At 42.8% G+C, this 24,133-nt stretch overlaps 2 protein-coding genes across 2 annotated transcripts; both read left to right on the forward strand.

Moving 5' to 3' along the window:
• On the forward strand, nt 1-18,861 carry aldh16a1 (aldehyde dehydrogenase 16 family, member A1). Its single transcript, XM_063190824.1, has 18 exons — nt 1-72; nt 284-383; nt 1,179-1,278; nt 2,084-2,210; nt 2,795-2,952; nt 3,275-3,352; nt 3,671-3,858; nt 4,555-4,713; nt 5,206-5,364; nt 5,540-5,696; nt 5,967-6,042; nt 7,140-7,245; nt 8,398-8,528; nt 8,641-8,808; nt 10,290-10,494; nt 15,009-15,194; nt 15,943-16,068; nt 16,956-18,861. The coding sequence occupies exons 2-18, from the start codon at nt 297-299 to the stop codon at nt 17,133-17,135; spliced, it is 2,391 nt and encodes a 796-aa protein (XP_063046894.1). The 5' UTR covers nt 1-72; nt 284-296; the 3' UTR covers nt 17,136-18,861.
• A 1,626-nt stretch (nt 18,862-20,487) lies between these two features.
• On the forward strand, nt 20,488-21,971 carry zgc:173594 (uncharacterized protein LOC100126128 homolog). Its single transcript, XM_063190833.1, has 4 exons — nt 20,488-20,783; nt 21,024-21,170; nt 21,304-21,429; nt 21,613-21,971. Exons 1-4 carry the CDS (start codon nt 20,679-20,681, stop codon nt 21,766-21,768), a joined length of 534 nt encoding a protein of 177 aa, XP_063046903.1. The 5' UTR covers nt 20,488-20,678; the 3' UTR covers nt 21,769-21,971.
• Nucleotides 21,972-24,133: the final 2,162 nt, after the last annotated feature.

The raw sequence follows: 24,133 nt of genomic DNA on the forward strand, positions 1-24,133 counted from the left end.
TCGCAAGACAGTCAAGGCTTCGCACTGGTACACACGTTTGGGGATCTGTATCACAATCAGTGTTTTAAAAAGGTCTGTATTTTATATTCATGTTTATCGAATACGTATAGAAACCCTTTCCGTACACTTTGGAAAGGTCTACTTAATTTTCTGCCTCTGCAACATAGAAGACGAAATCTTTGACTAGCTGTGCAGATTTCATTTCTGCAAATGTGCATGCTGCAAGACATACCAGCTAAAGTTCTGTTATTTTGTTGCATTACTGTTTTGACGGCTCTGTCAGCTGGACAGGTGTTATGGCTGGTAGCACCACCAAGACGGTCTTCGAGATTTTTCAGACAATGGATTACGGACCGTCCAGCTCGAGCTTCTCCACAGCCCAGGTAAAGTTTATGACCGATGACAGCTATCTGTCAAAAGAGGCGCAGATTGCTTGCCGCTGATAACAGGCACTCTTCACAGCGTTGAACGGCATAGACTCTGATAAGAATGTCAAGTTGTCAAAAAAAAGTCGATTTCAATTCAACTTTACACAAACTGTACACGCACGAGACTGTAATTAGCTAATCCAGAGTGAACTCACATGCTAGACATGTGAGTTAGCACAGAGGTTCGAGGTCTGGCCTTGAGCGTGACGTTCAGTGGAGGGAGCTACAGTACACAAAGTGCTTGGTGAACCCAACCTCAGCTTTCTGTGAAAAAATATCCCATGCCAGGACTAAAGTTCACCGCATGGACATTGCAAGAGAGGGGTGATTCACCAGTCATTGGTTAACTAGGGAGGTGGGGAGGACGACTGCCATAGACCATGATCTGTTCAGAGATTCTTGAGTGAACACCTTCACATGAGTGTGTAGTTACAAGAATTAGAGAAAGAGGGAGGGGGTTATATACGGTATCCATCACCCTCATCTCTCTAGGGTGACAGCACATGTCCTGTTTCCAGGAACAGTCCCTAAACGTTTGCCCTGTTGCACCCTGTAAAATATAAGAAACCCACTTTGTCTCATTTTTACGAAACACCATGCCTACTTATTTTATTATATACAGTAGTTATTGACTTAGTCTTTGTAAACAGGAATGTCTCTGATACTCAAAACAACTGCGGGGAAATGGTTCTCATTCTCATCATCTCTGAGGGCCACTCACCTTAACACCATCCATTTTCTCTTCCTCAGTCCTGGTTGGAGCAACAGGGGGCTTCCCTTGGCATCTTCCAGGATGGGAAGTTCTCTCACCCTGCGGATAGGCAGACACGCAGCCTAACAGACTCCACAGGTGAGGAATGCCCAGAAATGACATGACTGAACAACACTCAGAGACATTTCCTTTCCTGTTTGCTTGCCTGACAGAAGATGGAAGATGTCTTGACCTTTGAGCTGCACAAAAGTGAAATGCATGCAGAATACCATTCCTGTGCATTGTTTGACATCTCAATGTTGATATTTTCATTGATAACTCAAGACATGGAACCAATGCCTGTGGTATAGCTAGCTGTGTTGTCTAAGCAATATTCAGCTGCATAGGAAACTATTTGAAGATGTCTTTACATTTGAGCTGTACAACAGTGAAATGCATGCAGAACATCCTTCACCTGTGTCTCGATATATCTGACTAGATTTAAATACTATTGATAGGTTTTTAACTGATTCTTGTGCAACACACACACACACACACACACACACACACACACACACACACACACACACACACACACACACACACACACACACACACACACACACACACACACACACACACCAATATATCTTTGCGGGGCCCTCCCATTGACTTCCATTCATATTAACCCTACCAATGGCTAAAGAATGCCCACACCAAAACAATCCTCAACCTTAACCTGTTAGTGAGGAAATGTTTATGCACTTTCACTTTCACCAATAACAAAACAACCAAGAAAAACGCTGCTAGTTCTACGGGGCCCACAAAGTACCATTTTATTCATGTTACTACCTTTGTGGGAACATCTGGCCCCCACAATAGTCATTAAATGTGTACAAACACACCCACACACACACACACACACACACATTTCCTTTCATCTTTTGTGCGTCTGCCCATGCAGGCAGGGCTGTGTGCAGTCTGATGTGTGCAGTGGATGAGGATGTGAGCAGCTGTGTGTCCAGTGCAGCAAGCAGCTTCAAGGCCTGGAGTCAGCTCAGCTGCCACCAGAGGGCGACACCACTCCTCAAGTGAGTAGAAAACACACACACACACACACAATGAACAAGTCTCTCTAAAAATACTGGGATGCCTGACATATGTACTGTACATCGCATATATGTTGTCACCATGTTTGCTTAACAAAGCTTGTCCTGAACATATTTGTTTGTGGCTGTGCTGTAACAAATTCAGTATGCAGTAGTAATTCAGTAATCCGAATAGGAGATGTCAGGCTTAGATTAAGATGTTAACATAAATGTGCAGCATACATGCATACTGTACATGCTTCCTCCGACTCCCACTCCCCAGGATGGCAAGTGCTATGCAGGGGCACAGACAGTAGCCTTTAGGACTGTACGGCAACATATAACTATTGATTCAAATGCAGTAATAATTAAGTAATACATGCAATAAATGTTAAGCCAGTGGTTCTCAACCTTTTTTCAACAATCGCCCCCTTCATCTCATCATGACTTTCCCAACATCCATAGCCAAGTATTAAAAAATTAGATTGAGAAAGACTATGTTAAACACTGTGAAACGGATATTGTAAGGCTGAGACCGTTTAAAAAGAAAACAAAAGGTCAACCATCCTGGTCTCCCACCCCACCAGGTTGGCGAGCGCGGTGCAGAGGCACAGCCAGTGTGTGACGGAGCTATGTGAGGCCTCCCAGGCCCCCTGCTCCCCTGCGGCGCTGGTGCGACTGGCCCAGTTCTACGCCAGCTGGGCTCAGCTCCGCGACACACACATGCAGGACTGGGTGCCCAGAGGTATGCTTCTTTTGTCTTTATGGGGTTTTCTTATTCATTTTTTTGTATTTTCTTCTTCTTCTTCTTCTTCTTCTTCTTCTTCTTCTTCTTCTTCTTCTTCTTCTTCTTCTTCTTCTTCTTCTTCTTCTTCTTCTTCTTCTTCTTCTTCTTCTTCTTCTTCTTCTTCTTCTTCTTCTTCTTCTTCTTCTTCTTCTTCTTCTTCTTCTTCTTCTTCTTCTTCTTCTTCTTCCTTGTGGATGTGACTGCAGCCAATGCTGATGGCATTAGTTGTCCTTTTCATCGTGTAGTTGCATCTATTTTATTGTTTATTACTCCGCTTTAGGTGTGGTGGCAGTGGTGGCATCTGATGACTGCTCATTGTACTCCCTCTGGCTTAAGGTCTTGCCAGCTTTGGCAATGGGTAAGTCTGCATGATTTTAAATGTGCACACACACACACACACACACACACACACACTCACACTATCTGTCTTTGTCTCTCTCATTCTCTCTCTCTCTCTTTCTCTCTCTCTCTCTCTCTCTTTCTCTCTCGCAAATGCACTGACACAGAGCCTCATTCAAAGGTTCAGAGACAGCTTTGAGATTTGCTACATGTGTAAATAATGTTTTCATTTTTTATGTGAACGGCTGTTGATTTTTGAGCACTGCCAGTGGTGTGCTCTTATCAAATGTGTCATCAAATGTGGAAACTTACACCCAGTTGAATTTTTCTGTGCCAGGTAACACGGTGGTGCTGGTTCCTGGAACGCCCACAGCACCTCCTGCCCTTCTATTGGCTCAGCTGTTTGGAGAGGCGGGACTTCCTGCTGGAGTGTTGAATGTGATCACAGGAAGTGATGCGTCTCTTGGCGCCAAAGTAGCACAGAATAGCAATATGGCGTATGTCACATTCACTGGCACCAGACAGGTGTGTGTCTACTGTATGTCTGGTGTGGGTTTGGTAGCCAATGCGTAATTCACTTTATGGTCACAAGCATAAACTCTACACACACACTTTACACACACACACGCACACATACACACACACACACGCACACAGTGCACTAACACTTCTACATGAATGTGCTGTACACATACACCTCTGCTCTGTTCATTCCTGATGGCCTAAAAAAAATAAAAATCCAAGAATAGTGTTGTTTTATGGTACATCAGCGGTATCTATGCCAAAATATTGAACACAATCAATCACGCTACATATTTGTAGACTTTTAATTCATATCTGGGTTCAGCACCTGAGTAATCAAATAACTGCATAGCAGCAATTGTTGTCTGAATTTGTCAGCTACACCACCCAAAACAGGGGTAGTTGGTGTTGATGGACGGTGTTGTTATGTCTGTCTGTCTGTCTGTCTGTCGGTCTCTCTCTCTCTCTCTCTCTCTCTCTCTCTCTCTCTCTCTCTCTCTCTCTCTCTCTCTCTCTCTCTCTCTCTCTCTCTCTCTCTCTCTCTCTCTCTCTCTCTCTCTCTCTCAATTCAATTCAATTCAATTCAATGGGCTTTATTCTCTCTCTCTCTCTCTCTCTCTCTCTCTCTCTCTCTCTCTCTCAATTCAATTCAATGGGCTTTATTCTCTCTCTCTCTCTCTCTCTCTCTCTCTCTCTCAGGATGGTGAGGCACTGTGCAGGCAAACGGCAGGTTGGGGTGTACCGGTTTCGGTGTCTTTCCCCCTGGACTCTGTCTGCCCCTACCTCATCTTTGAGTCTGCGGACATCGACAGCGCTGTGGACGGGGTAATGGAAGCGGTCTTCAAAAAGAGAAAAGAGGTACTGCAGCTCATCTATAATTTACATGCAGAGCTTTCAGATGCATTTTTCTGAGCCCATATCCAAAAGCGTGCCACCATATCCAGAAAAAAACACACAACTGTGCTTGTACTCTCCCCTACCGTATGTGAGGGTGCTCCATCTCCAGTAGACAGACCCTGTGATGGTAGACTATCCTGATCCGCAAAGGATTAGCAAACCATAACATCTTGGTAAAGAGGATAGGAAGGTTGGTGGATTTAGTTGATTTTAAAAAAAATATATATGTTAACATGGTTCAGTCCAATTTTCAGATTTACTTCCTTCTGAGCTAAAGGAGAGATGTCTATATTAAAGCTATACCCTTAGTTGTATCATTAAACTAAAACACTAACCATTTACTTGAGTTATAGGGAGTAAAAACGCATCAGACCATGCATGTCATGAAAAAATTAATTCAGACATATCTTCTCATTAATGTTGGGTCATTTGCAATATATTTCTACATTCCAGTGCCAGTGGGTGCTGTATGTGCAGGAGTCTGTGCTGGAGAGTGTGGTGGCCAGGCTGAAGCTCCGCCTAGCGGGCATGAAGAGTATTGCACTGCAGTCTGAAGCACACAGGGCCCTGGTGGACACTGCAGTACAGGAGGCTACTGCCCAGGGGGCGACGGTGAGTTAAATATTCAACCATAGTCTCACATGTGTTGTGTACAGTTTGTCCAAGCTCAATCCTGTGTCTAACCTCAATCCAAATTACATACATCAAGCATACAGTGTACAGTATAATTTAGCGGTTTGTGAATGTCCATGAAATGTGTGTGTGTGTGTGTGTGTGTTTGTTTCAGATCATTCAGCCATGTCCTCCACCCCCCTCTGGTGCCCTCTACCCCCCCACGCTGCTGTGCGGGGTGGCTCCCTCCTGCCCCGCCGTGGTCTCCCCAGCCCCCGGACCAGTGCTGCCCCTCCTAACATTTAGAGGCCCTGGAGAAGCGGTTACTCTGGGTAATCATTTCACCTATGAATAACTTTTCAGACACAATCACACACAGAGGCGTACTTTAAAATACAGAATAATTGTGCACAGTAATCTTTGTCTATATGAACTTAAACATACATTTGTAGATATACTGTACAGTACAGATACAGGCCCATAAAGATGACTAGAATGGAAAATTAAATGATTTTGCATTCTCATCATGCTACTGAGACCATTGAGAGTGCATGATACCATGTCCAAGACTGAGACGCTACTTCCATTAACTTCTGTTCCAGGGAACCACAGTCCTCACGGCCAAGCAGCCTCCATCTGGACTGAGGATCTCACTCTGGCTCTGGAGACCGTCAAGAGGTATGTACATCTATGGACCTCTCTGTTTGCAAACTTCTGGGATGATATTTGGAGTATGTTGTCGAGCCATTTTTTAAAAATGTAAACAACCATGCCCCTCATTACAGTAGTAACGATCTCAGAAAGGGCTGAACAAAAAATGCTGCATCATAGGGTACCGACAAGTCAAGAGTAGCGTGAGCAATACAACTTCATGTCAAAATAGGGAACTGGGGCCTAATCTCCCAACCGTATCTCACGCCTTTCGTAAAGTCTTCACGAAAAAAATAGAGTAATTTTCGTGGTCCATTCACGTTATTGCCCACCTTTCGTAAAGTCTTCACGAAAATAATAGATTAATTTTCACGCTGCCTATTCACTTGAATTGCCCGACTGTTGCCTAGCGACCCACTAGTTTGATGCCCTTTCGGTAGCCTACATGGTAATCAAACATTTCAAACAAGCAATTTAGGGTTAGGTTTAGGGTCAAGGTTAGGGTTAAGGTTAGGGTTAAGGTTAGGGTTAGGGTTAGGTTTAGGGTTAAGTAGGGTTAAGGTTAAGGTTAGGGTTAGGTTTAGGTTTAGGGGACATAAGGCGTAAGTACACGGTAATCAAACATTTCAAACAAGCAATTTAGGGTTAGGTTTAGGGTTAAGGTTAGGGTTAGGGTTAGGGTTAAGTAGGGTTAAGGTTTAGGGTTAAGTAGGGTTAAGGTTAGGGTTAGGTTTAGGTTTAGGTTTAGGGGCCATAAGGCGTAAGTACCGAAAGGGCGTCGAATTAGTGAGTCCCGAGTGTATCAGCAGTGTTCTGTCAGCACCCTCTCCGCGCCCCTGCAGACGTTTGGATAACCATAGCAGCAGTGGGGCAATTCAAGTGAATAGGCAGCGTGAAAAATAATCTATTATTTTCGTGAAGACTTAACGAAAGGCGGGCAATAACGTGAATGCACCACGAAAATTACTCTATTTTTTTCGTGAAGACTTCACGAAAGACGTGAGATAGGGCTCAATCTCTAGGTAGCTAGGGTAGGGACCATGTTCTTGTTTTATGCATAACATGATCTATGAATCATTGTGAAACAAGCTTGCTCTTCTGACTGCTCCTTTCTTTGTCCTCAGCTTGTGTGTGGGCTGTGTGTGGGTCAACTCCCACTCTGTGTCCGACCCCTCGCTGTCTCTCTCTGGACGCAAGACCAGCGGCAACTGCACTGATGGAGGCAGGGAGGTAAGGCAGCTGTACTCCCTAAAGCCATGTCCACACACATCGCCACTAGTTACTCTCTTCTCCCCCACTCGCTTGTTTTCCACTGACTCATGGACTACTGTCATTTGTTAACGTTCCTGTTTGTTTAAGTGCCTTTGCAAAAGGGCAACGTTAACTGTCAGTAGTCAGAATTCTGCATGGCAGTTGTTCACCTGTTAACTCACGTTGTGCAAAGTTCCAACATTCTAAACTTGATGTTTAAAACAGTTTAAACTATTTTCAACATTGCATCGTTTGTACTGTCCTTGCCTGTCCAGGCCTCACCTCGCTGGAACACATAGACATTCTATAGAGTCCGCTTGCTGAGCGAGTAACTAGTAGCCATGTGTGTGAATGCTGCTTAAGGTTGGAAAATGCACCATGTCCTTCCAGCTCTGTGACTTCAGTGTTGCAATAGGGAGGAGATAGCAGTGCCTGAGGTAATCTGCCCTGTGGAAATGATCATGATGAGCTTTCCGCAGAGTCAGTGTTTTATTACGAACCTGTTCACCTGGAGAGGGACATTATCCTGCTTATCTCTCATTGACATCCTGGAAGCCTTTTAATCTACGATTACCTCCATAAATTAATAACTGGATGATTTTCTACGTTATAGCATCCGTTAGTGGAAAGTAGAGAATGGCTTAAACATTTACGGACAGAGTTGTCACACCATTCCTAAGGACAGTGGTAGAGAACAAAAATTCAGGTGTTTGAAATTTGCTGTCTGTTATAGAAAGTGTATACACACATCATCTGATCAGAAAGCAGAATCTTATTGTTAACCCTTTCTCATAGTTATCATTACAAGCTTTTTGACTCTGATGAAGACGCACGGCGTCGTTAGTCATGCTTGCACCACAATAAAATATCAGCAAAAGTATCCTGTGTGCTCCAGTCATCCTTGGCCCAGTCTCTTTGAAGTGGGACCAGCTTGTTTCTAATTATTACAAGCTTGTTGTTACCAAAATGGTAATGTCCATTTCTTTACCTGTTATTCTGTTATTTAAAGCTCTCTAATGTCATAGCAATAGCAAGGCTACATCAGTGAAACAGTGAGCCGGATCCCTGGCCATCCCATCTGTACCAAAACGAGCTATAATAAACCCTGTTGACCTTTGAACTTGTGTCCAGGGCCTGTACCAGTTCCTGCGGCCGTCCCACTCCCCTGCGCTGCCCCGCTGCTCTCCCTCCACTCTGGACTACGCTGGCTTTGGGGCCGCCGCTTCCAAGGCCTCGGTTCCAGAGGGATTCGACCCCTCCAGGTGTGTGTGTGTTTGTGTGTGTTTGTGTGTGTGCGCGTGTGTGCGTGTGTGTGCATGCATGAATAATTCATCCTTACACGCATTCTCTCTCTCTCTCTCACTGTTTCCACAGCATCCCTCGCTTCTATTCCCACTTTGTGGCAGGCAAGGCCTGCAAAGCCGACTCTGGCTGCAGTAAGGCTGTTTTGTCACCAGAGGGCGCTGTGCTGGCTCTCTGCCCAGACGGGGGACGCAAGGACGTCAGGAACGCCATGGAGGCGGCCATTAAGAGCCAGACAGGGTGAGGCACGGAACTACTGCAGCAAACAACACCAAGTAACACAACATTACATTCCCCACTCCACCCCCAACCCTAACCAACACATTTTCAGTTACCTACACCGCAGATTGTTTAGAATATTAGGAAATAGTCAGATTACAACATAATATTACAAACATATCACTGTACAACCAAAAACCAAGAGAAGCAAGACAAGTAACATAAACATATATAACACAGTTATCTGGAGACTGCAGCCCATGTTGAATACAAAGGGAGTTGGTTGGTAAGGGGCATGTGGGGACTGAGACCTGTTTGTAAGTGTGGTGATAGTAAGTGCTGATAACAGCACAGCCCTTTAACATTAACATTAACATTGACCCTGACAGAACAACTAAAGATTTCTCTCAGGTGTCACCTGGTTAACATATTTCTTGAAGGTTGCTGACTCAGGTTTGCCAATACCTATAAAAATCTTCGTAAAGCGGCAGTAAAGCACTAGCAGTAAACCCCCAACTGGACAGTACAGTGTGATCCCTAATGCATTGTTGTGTTGTCTATGAATGTGTGGTGGATGTCTATCACATGAGTATGCCCATATGGTTTCCTCTGCTTGTATTTTATGGTTGAGCCATGTGTCTAGTCTCATGACTCGTGTTTTATAAAGCTCTGCTACAGTGCTGTGTGCATGGTATGAGTGTTAGTTAGTGGTAGCCAAGCAAATACACTACTGTACATCTCATTCTAGATTCCCTCTCTTACTGTTTTTTTTAATGACAATAAAGAACAGTTGAAGTATGACTGAACATGACCATTTGTAATCCAACACACAAGAAAATCAAATGAATACTTGGCCATACCGTGGCTCTAACGATAGGGCACTAGGCTGCTATGCCGCCGACCCGGGTTCGATTCTGGCCCGGGTCCTTTGTCAATCCTTCCCTGTCTCTCTCTCTCCCTCTCTCTCTCCCCACTCGTTTCTTGTCACTCTCTCACTGTCCTGTCATAATAAGATCAAAAAATATGTTTTTAAAAAATCAAATGAAGACTCAGTGGCTACGTTTACATGATATTTTTAATTCCGAATTAATAATTCAGAATTAAATAGTTCCGTCGAGTTCCCTTTGATCTTTCGGGGGCAGCCGTGGCCTAGTGGTTAGAGAGTTGGTTTTTCAATGTAGGGGTTGCAGGTTCGAATCCCCCCTGACCTCTCCCTACATCTCCATCCATGGCTGAAGTGCTCTTGAGCAAGGCACCTAACCCCACATTGCTCCAGGGACTGTAACCAATACCCTGACAGATATCTGTAAGTCGCTTTGAATAAATGAAAGCGTCAGCTAAGTGCAATGTAATAATGATCTTTCATTTAATTCCGAATTGTGAAGTATTTATATTACGTTTTCAAAGCAGAATTAAGCTTTATTCAGAGTCAAAGTGAGTTAATTCGGAACTAAATGTCCCATGTAAACGTAGTCAATGACCCTCTTTCCTCTTCCCTGCAGCTGGATGAAGAAGAGCCCCTCTGCACGTGCCCAGTCCCTGTACACTCTGGCTGGACTGGTGGCGGGGAAGAAGCAGCCACTGGCCGCCGCCATTCACACCCAGACTGGCGCCTCATTGGACGAGGCCAACCAGGAAGTGGACCTCGGCATCTCGCGGCTCTACGAGTGGGCCGCCCGCTGTGACAAAGATGTGTGCGGGGTGCCGGTAAGGTTCGCTCGACTGGGGATATTGCACTTTTCATACATGAAATTGCATTTTGAATTTCCACAAATAGGACATTTTTAACTGCAAAACTTACTGTATACAGTGTTTCCCATACATTGAGGAAACTATGGCGCACCGCCATAGTTTAAATATGGCCGCTATAGTTTCCGAAAATGTTTTAAAAAAAAAACAACTTTTTTTTTCCACTTTTTTTTTTTTAAACGATTTCTGCTTTTTAAAAAAAAACGATTTCCTTCGCATTTTCCTCCAGTAGTAAATACATCCTATAGAGAAAATAATGAGTGCTTGAAAGACAGAGGGATCAAAAGCCCAGTGTAGTTAACTTGGGTTTGGCAGCAATAAAAAAACCTTCAGAGAAGGGACAGTTGGGATGAGTTTACTGACACTCCCCAGGCTTTGTTTTACAGTTGTATGATAATGAGTTAGGCGACAGGCCTTCATTGACAGCAGAGCAGATATCGGGCTGCATATAGAAATGAATGTGTTATGAATGTGGATATGGACATAAATGTGTAATATGTTCAGCCCTTTTATTGGGAGGAATTTTGAAAAACTGGCCCGTGACCAGCACCCCTCATGTAGAATGTGTACGCTTAAGTGTGTTAGCCAGGTCCCAAAATTGAAAAAGAGCTTTAAATTAGAAGCTGTAGGCATTTTTGAGGGAAAGTAATTCAAGTGTTGTTTCTGTAAGATTTTTTGGTGCTGAATCCATTTATGCCGTATGCCGGTTGCGAAAAGTTATGGTTTAGCCGTAAACAGCTAAATAGAAATGGCCCCTGCTATATTTTGAGTTAATGCGATAACTTTAGAATGGATGGATGGATTTGCCCCAAATCTTGTGCTCTAATTCTCTATACACATATGAACTGATTACGTTTTGGAGGCCAACTCCTTCAAGATGGCCGCCTTTTTGTTTGCATGATAACTTTGGAATAGAAACGGCTTTACATGAAGCCCTACGTGCTAACACTGTAATAGGTAAAAGATTATATTTTGGAGGTTAACACTTTCGAGATGGCTGACTTTCAAGACGGACGAGATTTTGTTCGCACAATAACTTTCATACATGAGGATTTTCACAAAATCGTGTGTGCTAACGCTCTGTAATTGGTACACTATATGAACTGGTTATATTTTGGAGGACAATTCTTTGAAGATGGGAGACTGTCAACTTGATGGAATTGTCCCCATACTTGTGTGCTGGCACTCAATCATATTGAGCTGGGACGTACATTATCAAGTTAGTAGAAGCTATATGTACTACCTCCAGTTTTGTGAGGTTTTGGGGATATACTGTTGGCAGTTGAGGGTGAGTGTGGTTGCCTAGTAGAGTAATAAAACCCAAACCCCGCCTACCTAATGCAAAGGCATAAGATGTGCGCTACCACTATCTACAGCACTCAGGGAACCTGACGTCACATCCAGGAAATTTGGAAAAGTATTAGCTCTGGCAGCACCTCTAATCCCTGCCCAAACTGAAATGAGCAAATGCTTCATGATTACATTTTACAGAGGAACAACAGAGGGCATCCTTTTGAGTTGCATTGTGAAAAGCGGAAACAGGGGTGAAAGTAGTTTTCATGTCTTACCGGTGCTACCCCCCACCAAAAAGCCTGAAAGCAAAACAATACACAAAACAAAGTATGTAGATAAAGAGATTTGCCAAGACTTATCGGGTACTTCAGTGTTCATGTTTCAGTGTGCATGGCGTACTGTATTAATTACGCACTGAAACATAGTGCACAAGTGCACCATCTGAGACACAGCTTTAGTTTCCCCTTGGTCAATTAGGTCCTTGTTTCATGAAAAGATCTGTGATGTTATGCACTCCCAGTCCCTTCCCACTGTTTTCAAGACAATACTTGACATACAGGGATATTCAATTAAATGCCTGTCAGGGTCAATTTTTCCAATTCTGCCCTGTGTGTGTGTGTGTGTGTGTGTGTGTGTGTGTGTGTGTGTGTGTGTGTGTGTGTGTGTGTGTGTGTGTGTGTGTGTGTGTGCGTGTGCGTGTGCGTGTGCGTGTGCGCGTGTGCGCGTGCGCGTGTGCGTGCGCACAGCTCAGCATCTCTATACGCAGCCCTCTCTCCTCTGGTTCTCCAGGATTTTACATCACCCACGAATGACCACACATGTGCATGGTGCAGCACAAGCCTACTATCTGCTGTATTGACCTACGTACATACGTAGGCCTACAGTATTTCGCAGACACTTATCCACATTGACTAAGAAAATAAAGTTAGTTTGATCTGTAATTTTCTGGTAGCTGTTGAAGCTGACATCGGCATTGTTGTTGCATCACGCTGGTTATGAAATGTTATGACGCTTCTCGTTGCGGAATTTCAGAAATGCCAAACTTAACTAGGCACACTGTCAGTGCACTCTCTGTGGGAAGAATGGATGTTGCACAGCCAACATTTCACTCTGATATTATTTCAAAAGGACCTTCTGCTCTTTGCGGAATCTGATGGTGTAGACCTACCGATGGTAAGCCGCTGGCAGTATTTTAGCAACTGAATTCCCTCTGACGTTTGCAAACGTACAAAACGGTCATCACAGTTTCTGCACATTGTTTATCACATTGTCGCTTGGCCTGCAAGTTCACCACACAGGTCACAAATTGTACCCAAACAAATGTGGTTTTCAGGAATGGTAGTTCTAATTCTATGTTTCCTTGATTATATCCCCGGAGGTCTTTCGCGTTAACTTTTGAACGGATGTTTGGATTTGTCCCAGATTTTTTGGGTGAATGCTCTAGGGCAGGTTCATGAACTGATTCGAGTTTGGAGGTCAACACTTTCAAGATGGCTGAATTCAAGATGGCCGAATTTTTGTTTGGCCCATAACTTCTGACCAGTCGGATGGATTTCTCCCAGATTTGGTGTGTTAATGCTCTAGGGTAGGTGCATGAACTGATTTGAGTTTGGAGGTCAACAGTTTCAAAATGGCGGAATTTTTATTTGGCCCATAACTTCTGACTGGGTGGATTGATTTGCCCGGTACTACCTTATTTTAACAGTTCACCATTTCAGTGAATCTACCATATTAGGTACAGTGTAACAATATTCAATACCATGTAATACTAGTGTAACAGTATGCAATACCAGATACAGTGTAATAACCAGTGTACAATATTACCATGTAATACTAGTGTAATACCAGTGTAACAATATGCAATACCATGTAAATACATGATGTAGTACAAAATTGGTACATGGTGTTACACTGGTATTACATGGTATTAAATATTGTTACAATGGTTATTACACTGTACCTAATGTGGTATATTCACTGTAATAGTGAACCATTAAAACAGTGTTACCATTTGCCCCATTTTTTGCTTCATTTTCATAATAGTCATTTGGTTTTAAGCCTATGCACGTCATTGATCTATGTATAGATATTAAATATATTTCTGTAATATTTTGTATTTATCATATACGTTTATGAAAAGGTGGACGGGAGTGGTAGGAATGATGGGGGACTGGAAGCGTTGCGTTTCGGGGATATATATTAAGCAGTCGAAGGCGACTGCACAGGCATTCTAGTTATTTTTTGAAAATGGAGTTGACATGGCAGTTCCCGAGTGCTCACGTTGTGTTGTTCTTTAACATGGCAGTTCCCCAAGGGTTGGCGTAGTGTTGCTCTCAAATAGCTATGGTGGGCCCAGTCTTGAAAGTAGACCGGTGCGAATAAAATGTACACCCGGTGTGTCGTACCAGCAAGAGAATAGTGCTGGCCAAAACCCACATTCGAAAAAAGTGGGGCCTAAGGTGTGCTTTTTAAGTACAAAACACATACAACCACACTGCCATTCAAGACAAGTGTCCTATGAATAGAATAGCTCAAAGTACATAAAATTGGGGGTGGGGGGCCTAATTTTTTCGGCATACGGTGGATTTTGAATGTTCCAAAAATGCTGTATGCCGACTGTCCCCCAAAAATGCCTTAAGGGTTAGAGAGCTTTTGAAAGTACGGACCTGGCTATGTGAGGAAAAAAGCATAGCGTACTCTCTTAGACCATTCTTGTCTGTGCGTTAACAATTTCACAGTGCTCCTAAATTCTTATCTGTGCTCCTATTTTGTTTGTTGCATAGACCCCTGCATGAGGGACGAATGAAAGTGTGTTGTAAACAGAAATGATTCACTGTACTGCATCTTTTAAAATATAAATGACAATGTACTACTATACATGTCATGGGTAAAATCTTATGTAATTTCTGTCATAATGTCATACATACCCCCCCCCCCCCCCCCCCACAAAAAAAATCCCGGCTGTTTCCAAAATTTCTGTGGGAAACACTGGTATATTACTTTGGTCATACTAGTAAACGCCTAGTTCATTATCTTGTAAAAATTAACGGAAAGATCACATTTGGCAGTTGTCAGCCGTTTCACTGAGCAGCATAGTTACAATACCTATTCTGGCCATCGTCCTACACAGCACACGTTTAAATGTTATGTCATTTTGTTTGTTTTGTGTGTTTGCTCAGCTCCTCCCTCAGTCTGGCTCTGCTCTGTCCATCTCTGAGCCTGTGGGCGTCATCGGTGTGGTTCTACCTGACTCCAAGCCCCTCCTGCCACTGCTGTCTCTGCTGGCCGCAGCAGTTGCCACGGGCAACGCTGTAGTCATGGTGCCCAGTGAGAAATACCCCCTGCCTGCCTTAGAGCTCATCCAGGTACGTCTGCTCTCCCATGTCTCCTGTGAAGTACACTGGGGATGTGGATGTGGATGTGTTGCATGTTATGAAAGATTTTTTTTTATTTTTAAGTGCAACCCTGTTGCTTTATGAAGTCACCACTGTTGGCACTAAATCAGTTATTCTGATGAAGCCCTAATCTTAAAATATACGTGTGTCCAGCAACAATAAACACTAAATTAACAAGAAATATGAATGAATTGACTTCTAATAGCAGCAGTGTGTTTTCTGCTCAATTCTCTTCTAATCTTTAAAATGCTTGACCTGGGAGTATTCCACTGCATGGTGTGTGTGCACTGAGCAGGCCTTGACTTTGTGACTGTTGTGTTGACATGTGAGTATGGGAGTATATTGGCATGACGCAGACTGTTTTCAGGCCGACCAGAACGGTGTCAGTGCACGTGCCCACTGCAGTTACTGTATGTTTGCCACTAAAGTGCTTACCTGCGAACAACCCGCGTTCATACTGGGCTCTGAACTTTTCCGCACATGATCGTGTTACCTGGACGAACCTGCTGACGTCCACATTGGTGTCACGGTTTGAGGAGAAAAAAACGAGTATATTTCGGTTCGCATTGCAAACCAACTTTTCCAAGATCTCAGGTATGAACCGCCGTCCGGTGCACAATAAGGTGCAGGAACGGGCACCGGCACAGTTTTTCAGTTTGCCTGAATGCACCATGAGTGAGGTTTTTCTTTCTATGATTTTTTTTTTCATTCCCTTAAGGTGCTCCAGAGCTCTGACATTCCTGGAGGTGTGGTGAGCATCATCACTGGAGGCAGAGATCAGCTGACTCATGCAATAGCCAATCACAGCGTTATCCAGGCGGTGTGGTACTGGGGCAGTAAGGAAGTAAGTTGATGTTGTTGCTGGTGTGAACATGGGGCAAATTCCATCATCCAAACTCCTGTCCTCCCTTGTGCATGAGACATCATTGACTATAGAAATTAATTCAATTATCTCACACAGTGGCAATTCAAAGGTCATTTTCTTACTCGCAATTGGGATGTTGCACTGGGAGAATGTCCCCCAAAAAGTTGTTGTGCCAAGGCTGACGGCAGGGAAACTTATTTATTTTTTCCACGGAGGCCAGGCGTCAGCGAAGCACGAGGCCACAAGTGCAAGTCGACGAGTTTGGACAATGGAATGTACCCATGGTATCTGCACAGCTCCCTTTCGTATACATGGGTTCGCCGTGTTTGTAAACACGATGTTGTGAGGGGCAAGACACTGGCAGCCAACCACGTGAGCAAATTTTTTGACCGACAGTGGTTTCCAACAATCAGAGGTTGAGTTGTGCACAGTTAGTTTTGTGCAGTCAGGTTAAAACAAAAACTTAGAACCCATGTATATAGTATACCATAGTAATTCATTCATTAATGGTAGAAGATGATGCAACCTAAGTCCCCTAGTCACACTCCTGGGTCCTAATCAGTTTGTAAAACTTCTGTCGTCATTACATACTGTGTGTGAAACCACAGCTAAAAGTGTTAAATACATATGTGAAAATTCAAAAAGGATTTACTTTTATATCCAGGAAGACTGACGACTGCTCGATCAAATAAATTGCACTCAATAAAAAAATGTTAGTCAATTAAATTAAGATTCTAGCAATTGAGGGCAGCTACAGGTCCATAATTCCATAATAAATTTAATTCTCTCTCTATCTCTCTCTCTCTCTCTTTCTCTCTCTCTCTCTCTCTCTCTCTCTCTCTCTCTCTCTCTCTCTCTCTCTCTAGGGTTGTCAGTTCCTGCAGCACGCCTGCTCTAGCCCCTTGAGGCGGCTGTGGCTGCACTGTGAGGCAGATGAACAGAAGGCCAGTGAAGGAAAGTTCTGGACCCTCCCTAATCCCTCGCTCGTAGAGGAGATGTGGAGGCAGGCCGTGGCCTGGAAGAGCGTCTGGATCCCCACTGCCTAGATAGACTGGCCTAGGCTGTGTCTGAAATGTTCACGCCTTCACTTATGCTGCTTTAGGGCCAGCCAGAAAGGTGCTAGGGTCCATTCCCACACCAATTGCGTTCGGAACCACCTGCATTTATACCGGCTTGTGTACTTTACTACATGTGGCCAATTGTTACCCGGATGAACCTGCTGACGTTTTTGTTGTCTGTATGGTTCCATGAGAAAAAACAAGTATTTATCGATGCACAGTGCACACATGGAGGACCAACTTTCTGGTTTGAGGATGCTCAAATTTTTCAGTGTGAACATATCAATTGGTTCGAATCAGGTGTGGGAATGGGCATCGGCACGTTTTCTGTCGACCTGAACAAGCCAGTAGTGCTGCTTCATATAGTATGGAAGTTGCAATGTTTTGTTTCCTACAAAGTCTACTATGTAGTGAAAGAGTGCACATTTTGGATATAGACCTAGAGGAGAGAAGACACTGTGTTTATGAAGTATTAAAGGAAGAGAAATTATGGGGGGTGGGGTATTGTAGGTCATGGCTGAGGGAGACATTGTGTAACACACAATGTAATTTGGAAGGTTTTTTTTGTTTTTTCTTTGTCTCGCTCCGGATCTGGATGAATCTTTTCATAGCACTTCTGTTTTTTTGTCGTCACATGGATAACTGACTGTGAGAAAAAGGAACAGACATTACCCTTATGGTTAGGCATGTGATTGTGTTGGTCTTAAAAACGCGTCTTGAAAGGGACGCATGGTCTTATAAAACCACACCGTTGAGTGCATTTTTTTTTTACTTATGAGAGGTCAGAGGTTCTGTTCTTCTGTTAGCTAAGCCATAATACAATGTCGTGGTGGGGGAGGGAAAAAAACAGTTGGAAATGTGTGAAGGGTACATATTGTGCTGAGAATTGGCAGCGGAATAATTGCATGTAGGTCCCCAGGCCAAAACAGTGATAGGGCCCTCCATACAGCCTGCTATTGTCATAATAGGAGACCCATCACCCGTATACTCATGAACGGCCATCCGGGTACTTTGCTCTTAAATGTGCGTTACGCCCCTTTATGGGGGATATCAAACCGAATGTCTCATTAACTTACATGGTACATCGGCTAGCCTAAATGAACACAGTCCGTGCTTTACCACCGATTGACTTGCATTGGCTGTTTTCCCCCACAAATGGGCGTAACGCACACGGAAAACGTCACGCCGTTCATGAGTATTGGAGGGTCCTGGAACCTGTGGCTAATACCCCTCTAACTCCACCCCTGCCAAGAGGTCACACGGGCACCTCTGTGCACACAGGCACCTCTTTGAGAGATGCTACCTCTACCTCTGCAGCCAGTAACTGAAGTATGCAGAATGGAATGCTTTAGAAGGAACATGCCTCACCTCAAACAGTTCAACACGCTGCCTTAACATTTCAGTGCAACACAAGAAACAGGGATATGGGGATACAACTAATGTCAAAAAGATTTTGGTAAAATGGTTAGGATTAGATTGTGTCTTTGAGCATCTTCCAAATCATTGGAAGATCAAAATATAGGCATTTCCCTGGTCACTAAATGATTAAGGTTAAAACTAACCCATGCCCTTAACACATCTCACACATTTTTTGAATAAAAGAACATGTACGTATGCACCTGTCTGAAATTATGTGAAAATAAAGAACAGAAGCTATTACTCCTACCACATGTGTTGAAGTGGTGATATTAAAGTGAATTTTACTGAGAACCAAGACTTGTAATAGGTCCTTTTTGGGATTATTTCCCCCCCACACCCATTTCATTCCATTCTATTCTATTTTATTCCATTAAACTTGTATAAGGACGCATTTGTCCAAAAAGTACAGTACAGTCATTATGTGACTCCTATCTTTTAAATCTGTCTCCATAAACCACGGGTCACGCCTCATACAACAAGTCTCCGCCTGTTGGCCTGTAGTCAGATAAGGACATGGCGGAGGGAGAAGCGGCAGACTGCTAAGTCACAGTGACACAGCAATTTCAGACAACATGAGTCAACACTGTCATGTGGAGCTGGTTTTCCATTTGAAAAATGTGGAAGTTCATTCTGCCTCTCCTTGGCAAAGTGCACAGTCACCATTCCTAAATAAACAGTCATCCTTTGCTCCCATTGGAAAAACAGGAAGTGTGTGGGGGAGGAGGGAGGGAGAGAGGGGGCACATCAGTTCATACCGCTGTGCAGCCTTCAAAGGTTGCCTGTGTGACAGCTACACAGTGTCTAATGAGTTTAAAGTGCTAACAGGATGGCATTATTATATGTTAATTACGGTAGTATGTTATCTTTTAGTGCTACTACTGTTATCACTGAACCTTGTTGAGGTCACTTGTAACATTTAGAAAGAGCTGGAAAGCATGTAGGCCTACGATTTACAGTCTGCTTAATGTGTGCATTTGTGTCCAGGCAAATAAATTGCACACGCCTGTTTAAATTGTAGTTTCTAAGTTCCTTGGTATGGTTGTATGACTGTACGCTGCCATTACTTAGAGAACAAATAGCTGTTTACGGACAACAAAGGGTGTATTTGGTCTAAACTGTGACAAGTAGTTGACCTTGTCCTTGAGTGAGTTGTATCCTCATGTTTTGGTTTTATCCACACCTTTTGATGTTTTGATTTACACACAGATACTACAAATATGTGTGTTACAGAGTTGTAAGTTTCTTTGCCAAATGCCATAGGCCTTCCATGTTAGACCCACATACCTTATTCTGCACCCTACACCATATCAACAAGTGTAAATTAAAATGATTATATTGGTTAGTGGAATAAAATATTCAAATCAAATTCCTAAATTGTCATTTAAAAAAGAAGAATTCAGTCTGACCTTAGATGACAACCGTGTTATGTGTTCACACAGTCCACGGAAATGTGAAACAGAGAGAGTAGGGATAACCATTAAAAATGAAAAACTGTGAAGTGCCCACATTTCAAATATTTTTAAATGTAGGCCTACACTGCACAAAAGTATAGGGTGAATTCAGGCAAATTGGGCCACTTTTTTTGCATAATAGATAATGGAAAAAGTGGCCCAATTTACCTGAATTCATAGTAATAGTAGTAGCATTTGGAAAGTCAACATTGATGCAACATTTTACATAAAAGATGCAACTAGTTAGTCTACATGATAGCCTACTGAAGCATTTCTGTGTATATTGCTGATCATTTTATGATGCCGCAATTTGGAGTTTTATCATGTCATGTCAGCAACCTAAACAGTTGGCCTTTCCACCCAGTTCTTCATTGCTTCACTACCAAGGCTGTTCTTGATTGGCTCACTCCCACCGATGTCGTGTCCAGTGACGCAGCGCATTTGGAACAATAAATAAGCACAGCGCGCTGCCATTTTATTATCGTCTTGTGGTAGACGCTAGAAGAAGTTCTTGCTTCAACAGTGTTTGAACGGAGCTTCTTTCCTTCGTCTTGGACATCGCTGCATTGCTTACTTTGTACAAAGTAGACTAGTAACACTAGTAACAGATTCTATATTTTTCTACGGATAATTTTGATAAGAAAACAAGGAAAGTGCCAAAATGGAGACTTCTCAGATTCGCCAGAATTACCACCGCGACTGCGAGGCAGCCATCAACCGCATGATCAATATGGAGCTCTTTGCTTCCTACACCTACACCTCAATGGTAAGTCGAACAGATGCAACATCTCCTTATAATAGATCAATGAATCGAAGTATGCAGTCAGTGCATTGTTTATGAAATTCTGTAGACTAGACAAGAGCTTGCGTCTTGGCGTCGGGCAGGTGTTAACACAAGTAAATCTCTGTACAAAATGAATGTTAATTGGGTTCCAATTTCTGATTCCAATACTACACTTGTGTTTGGCGTGAAGTGTATCATGAAATGCCCTTTTTCTACTTCCAGGCATATTATTTTGCCCGTGACGATGTCGCACTTCCTGGATTTGCCCACTTCTTCAAAGAAAACAGCGACGAGGAGCGCGAGCACGCTGATAAACTGCTGGCCTTCCAGAATAAAAGGGGCGGGCGCATCTTCCTTCAGGACATCAAGGTCAGCATCATTGATAATAACACTACTAGAACATTGTGTAATGTTGTTTGGCTTAAATTGGCTGCACTTGGGTAAATATTTGTCTCTGTGAAGGCCTTCATTGACCCTGTGTTTATTTTAATGACCATTCCAGAAGCCAGACCGGGATGAGTGGGGCAGTGGATTGGAGGCCATGACGTGTGCTCTTCAGCTGGAGAAGAACGTCAACCAGGCCCTCCTCGACCTGCACAAGATCTCGTCCGAAAAAGGAGATCCACATGTAAGTTCCACAATGTCTTCTCACATAAGTGTCTGCTTTGTTCCTGTTGATTAGTGCACAGCTCAAACCCCCATGAAGCGTGTGTGTGTGTCTGTGGCCTACAGTAGCTACATCATGCCCTGAAAACCTGTCTAGACTTGAATGTGTATACTTATGGGCTTTACGTTTGTGTCTACTCCGCAGCTCTGTGACTTCCTGGAGACTCACTACCTGGGCGAGCAGGTGGAGGCCATCAAGAAGCTGGGAGATTACGTCACCAACCTCACCAAGATGGACTCTGCCAACAACAAGATGGCCGAGTACCTCTTCGACAAGCACACCCTGGGTGGCAAGAGCTAAATGTTAAAAACAAAAAAAATCGCAACCACAAAAAAACGCAGTCATCACGCCAAGGTTGCCTAGTTCTGCTTGATTAATCATTAATCTGTCACTTTGTTTTATTTGGCTAATCCTAAATGGGCACACAAAATGAAACCGGCTGGAATAGAAACTGATTTTAAGATGGCTGTTGCCAATCTGATGAATAAACATTTTGAACCGATTATTTTCTTCTGTGTTTTGTTCTGGATTCACTTGCTGTTATTGGTATGACTGGTCTTGTAATCTGTCAAAAAGAGCAACTGTCTATCCCACTATGACAATCTGTACTGCTGTCATTTGATCTTTACCCTGTCCATTTCTTGCAATGTCTCTGTTTACTGGAGATGGAACAATGACCTGAGGCATTCTTGCACATTTCTGAAATGGAGAACTATGTTTTTAAAATGGGTAATTCTAGCTGTAATCTATATTTAAAGCTGGGTGGAAAATGATATAACAAACCAAGTTCTGTCATTGTTGTGGGTAAATCTCAGACTGGGTTGCCCATCCCATTTCTTACAACCCCTAAACCCTTGTTTGGAGAGATTAGTGATTGCCACAGAGGTGCGGAACGACATCAAAAGATCACGAACACACCAGCTATGTGCAAAGCAGTTCAACAGTGATTATAGAAGAGTCCTAGACACTGATGCACTGGAAAATGCATACTGGGTTTGGAGTGAGATATAAATCAAGAACAAGTAACATCAGCCGTGCAGAACGGTTTATTACAACTTTAAGTTGCACTTTCTATTGTTTCTGCTTTAGTGATTGCGGAATCAGGAGTCAGTGGTTGACCTGCAAGTCAGGGTGCTTGTGTGAACCGTAATGATGTATACGAGTTATAACCAACGGTGCAACGAAATCACCTTGGTGCTCTTGTTTTGCAGTATGTGATTGAGCAGCAAATCTAAAATCTTTCCATGTTTTTGTGTGGTGCATTTTCTCAATGGAATTACACAGGAGTTGGAAAAAAATCATGGAAACACCTGTCATTTTAGAGTGGGAAGTTTCATGACTCAGGTGGACCAGTCTGTTGACCAATCTTCATTAATTGCACATTGTACCAGTAAGGTGAAGTGTGAATATTCAATTAGCAGGGTAAGAGCACAGTTTTGCTCAAATTGCATTGCACACAACATCATGGGTAACATTATGGCCTCTTGCGGCCCTGCCGTGGCCATGTTTTTTTTGTTTTGTTTTTTTTTAAACATTATGGCCTCTTGCATCCACAGTTAATTCTGTTGGATGTGGTTCATCCTTCTTGGTGGTATGCAGACATTACCTCCCACTCAAAAATGACAGGTGTTTCCATCATTTTGTCCAACCCCTGTACATCAAAAGGGAAGGATATATTTGGTGACTGATATGACTGTAACAAAGAAAAGAAAAAAAGCCCCTTTTTTCAAAATATGAAATGAGTTTTTAAAACGGACAATGCTATGAGGATTTTGGGCTTCATGTGAAATTATGATCATCTGATGTATCTGAAATGTAACCAACGACTATGATTAACTGTACGTTGCTCTGTAATTTGTTTAACCCTCAAGCGACCGGCCTGTTTTTGCGACTAATCTGACCGAGCGGGGTCATTTATGACCCCAAGGAGTTTATATAGAAATACCACTATATAAATTATTTTTTGGGGTTCATTCAAATTTATTTACATCTTGCACATACTTGTCCCTCATCTAAAGCAAAAAAATGTGAATTTCAACATTTTATTGTTTTGCTAAAAAATAGTCAAACTTACATACGTATATGCTAAATATGATGTATACCCTCATTTGCATATGTAAACATCAAAATACAAAAAACATCCAATACATTTTTTTCTTCTCTCATCATCAGTAATCAACTGAGAAAGTTTCATGGTGATATCTATCATTTACATTTTTTAGCCTATTCACTTGTAGTAGTCTCACCATAATAATACAGTATATTTATGCTAATTATGGAAATTGCTCAAAGTGAAACTTTGAGAAACCAAGCTAAATTCTATCCATTAGGCCCATAGATGACATTTCTGCAATAAAACTTTAGGATACTCAACATTTCTGGGTTCATGAAATCACAAGATCAGAGAATATGGTAATTTACATAGACAAAACCATGTCTCAAACATATAACCTTATGCACACTCAAAATTTCTCTGAAACTTTTTCTGGACATTGTAGCTGTGAAAAGGTGTCTTCCACATATGTTAGAGCAAAGAAATGATTCAACTGATGCTTCAGCCTTTGTATAGCCATAAAATAAGGAAAATTCTAAAAACGCCATTGATTTCTACACTGATGACTTGTTTCCTCCCTCTTTGTTCATCAGGATGACGTCTATTTCATAT

The sequence above is a fragment of the Engraulis encrasicolus genome, chromosome 2, assembly GCF_034702125.1.
Source record: "Engraulis encrasicolus isolate BLACKSEA-1 chromosome 2, IST_EnEncr_1.0, whole genome shotgun sequence".
NCBI lineage: Eukaryota > Metazoa > Chordata > Actinopteri > Clupeiformes > Engraulidae > Engraulis > Engraulis encrasicolus.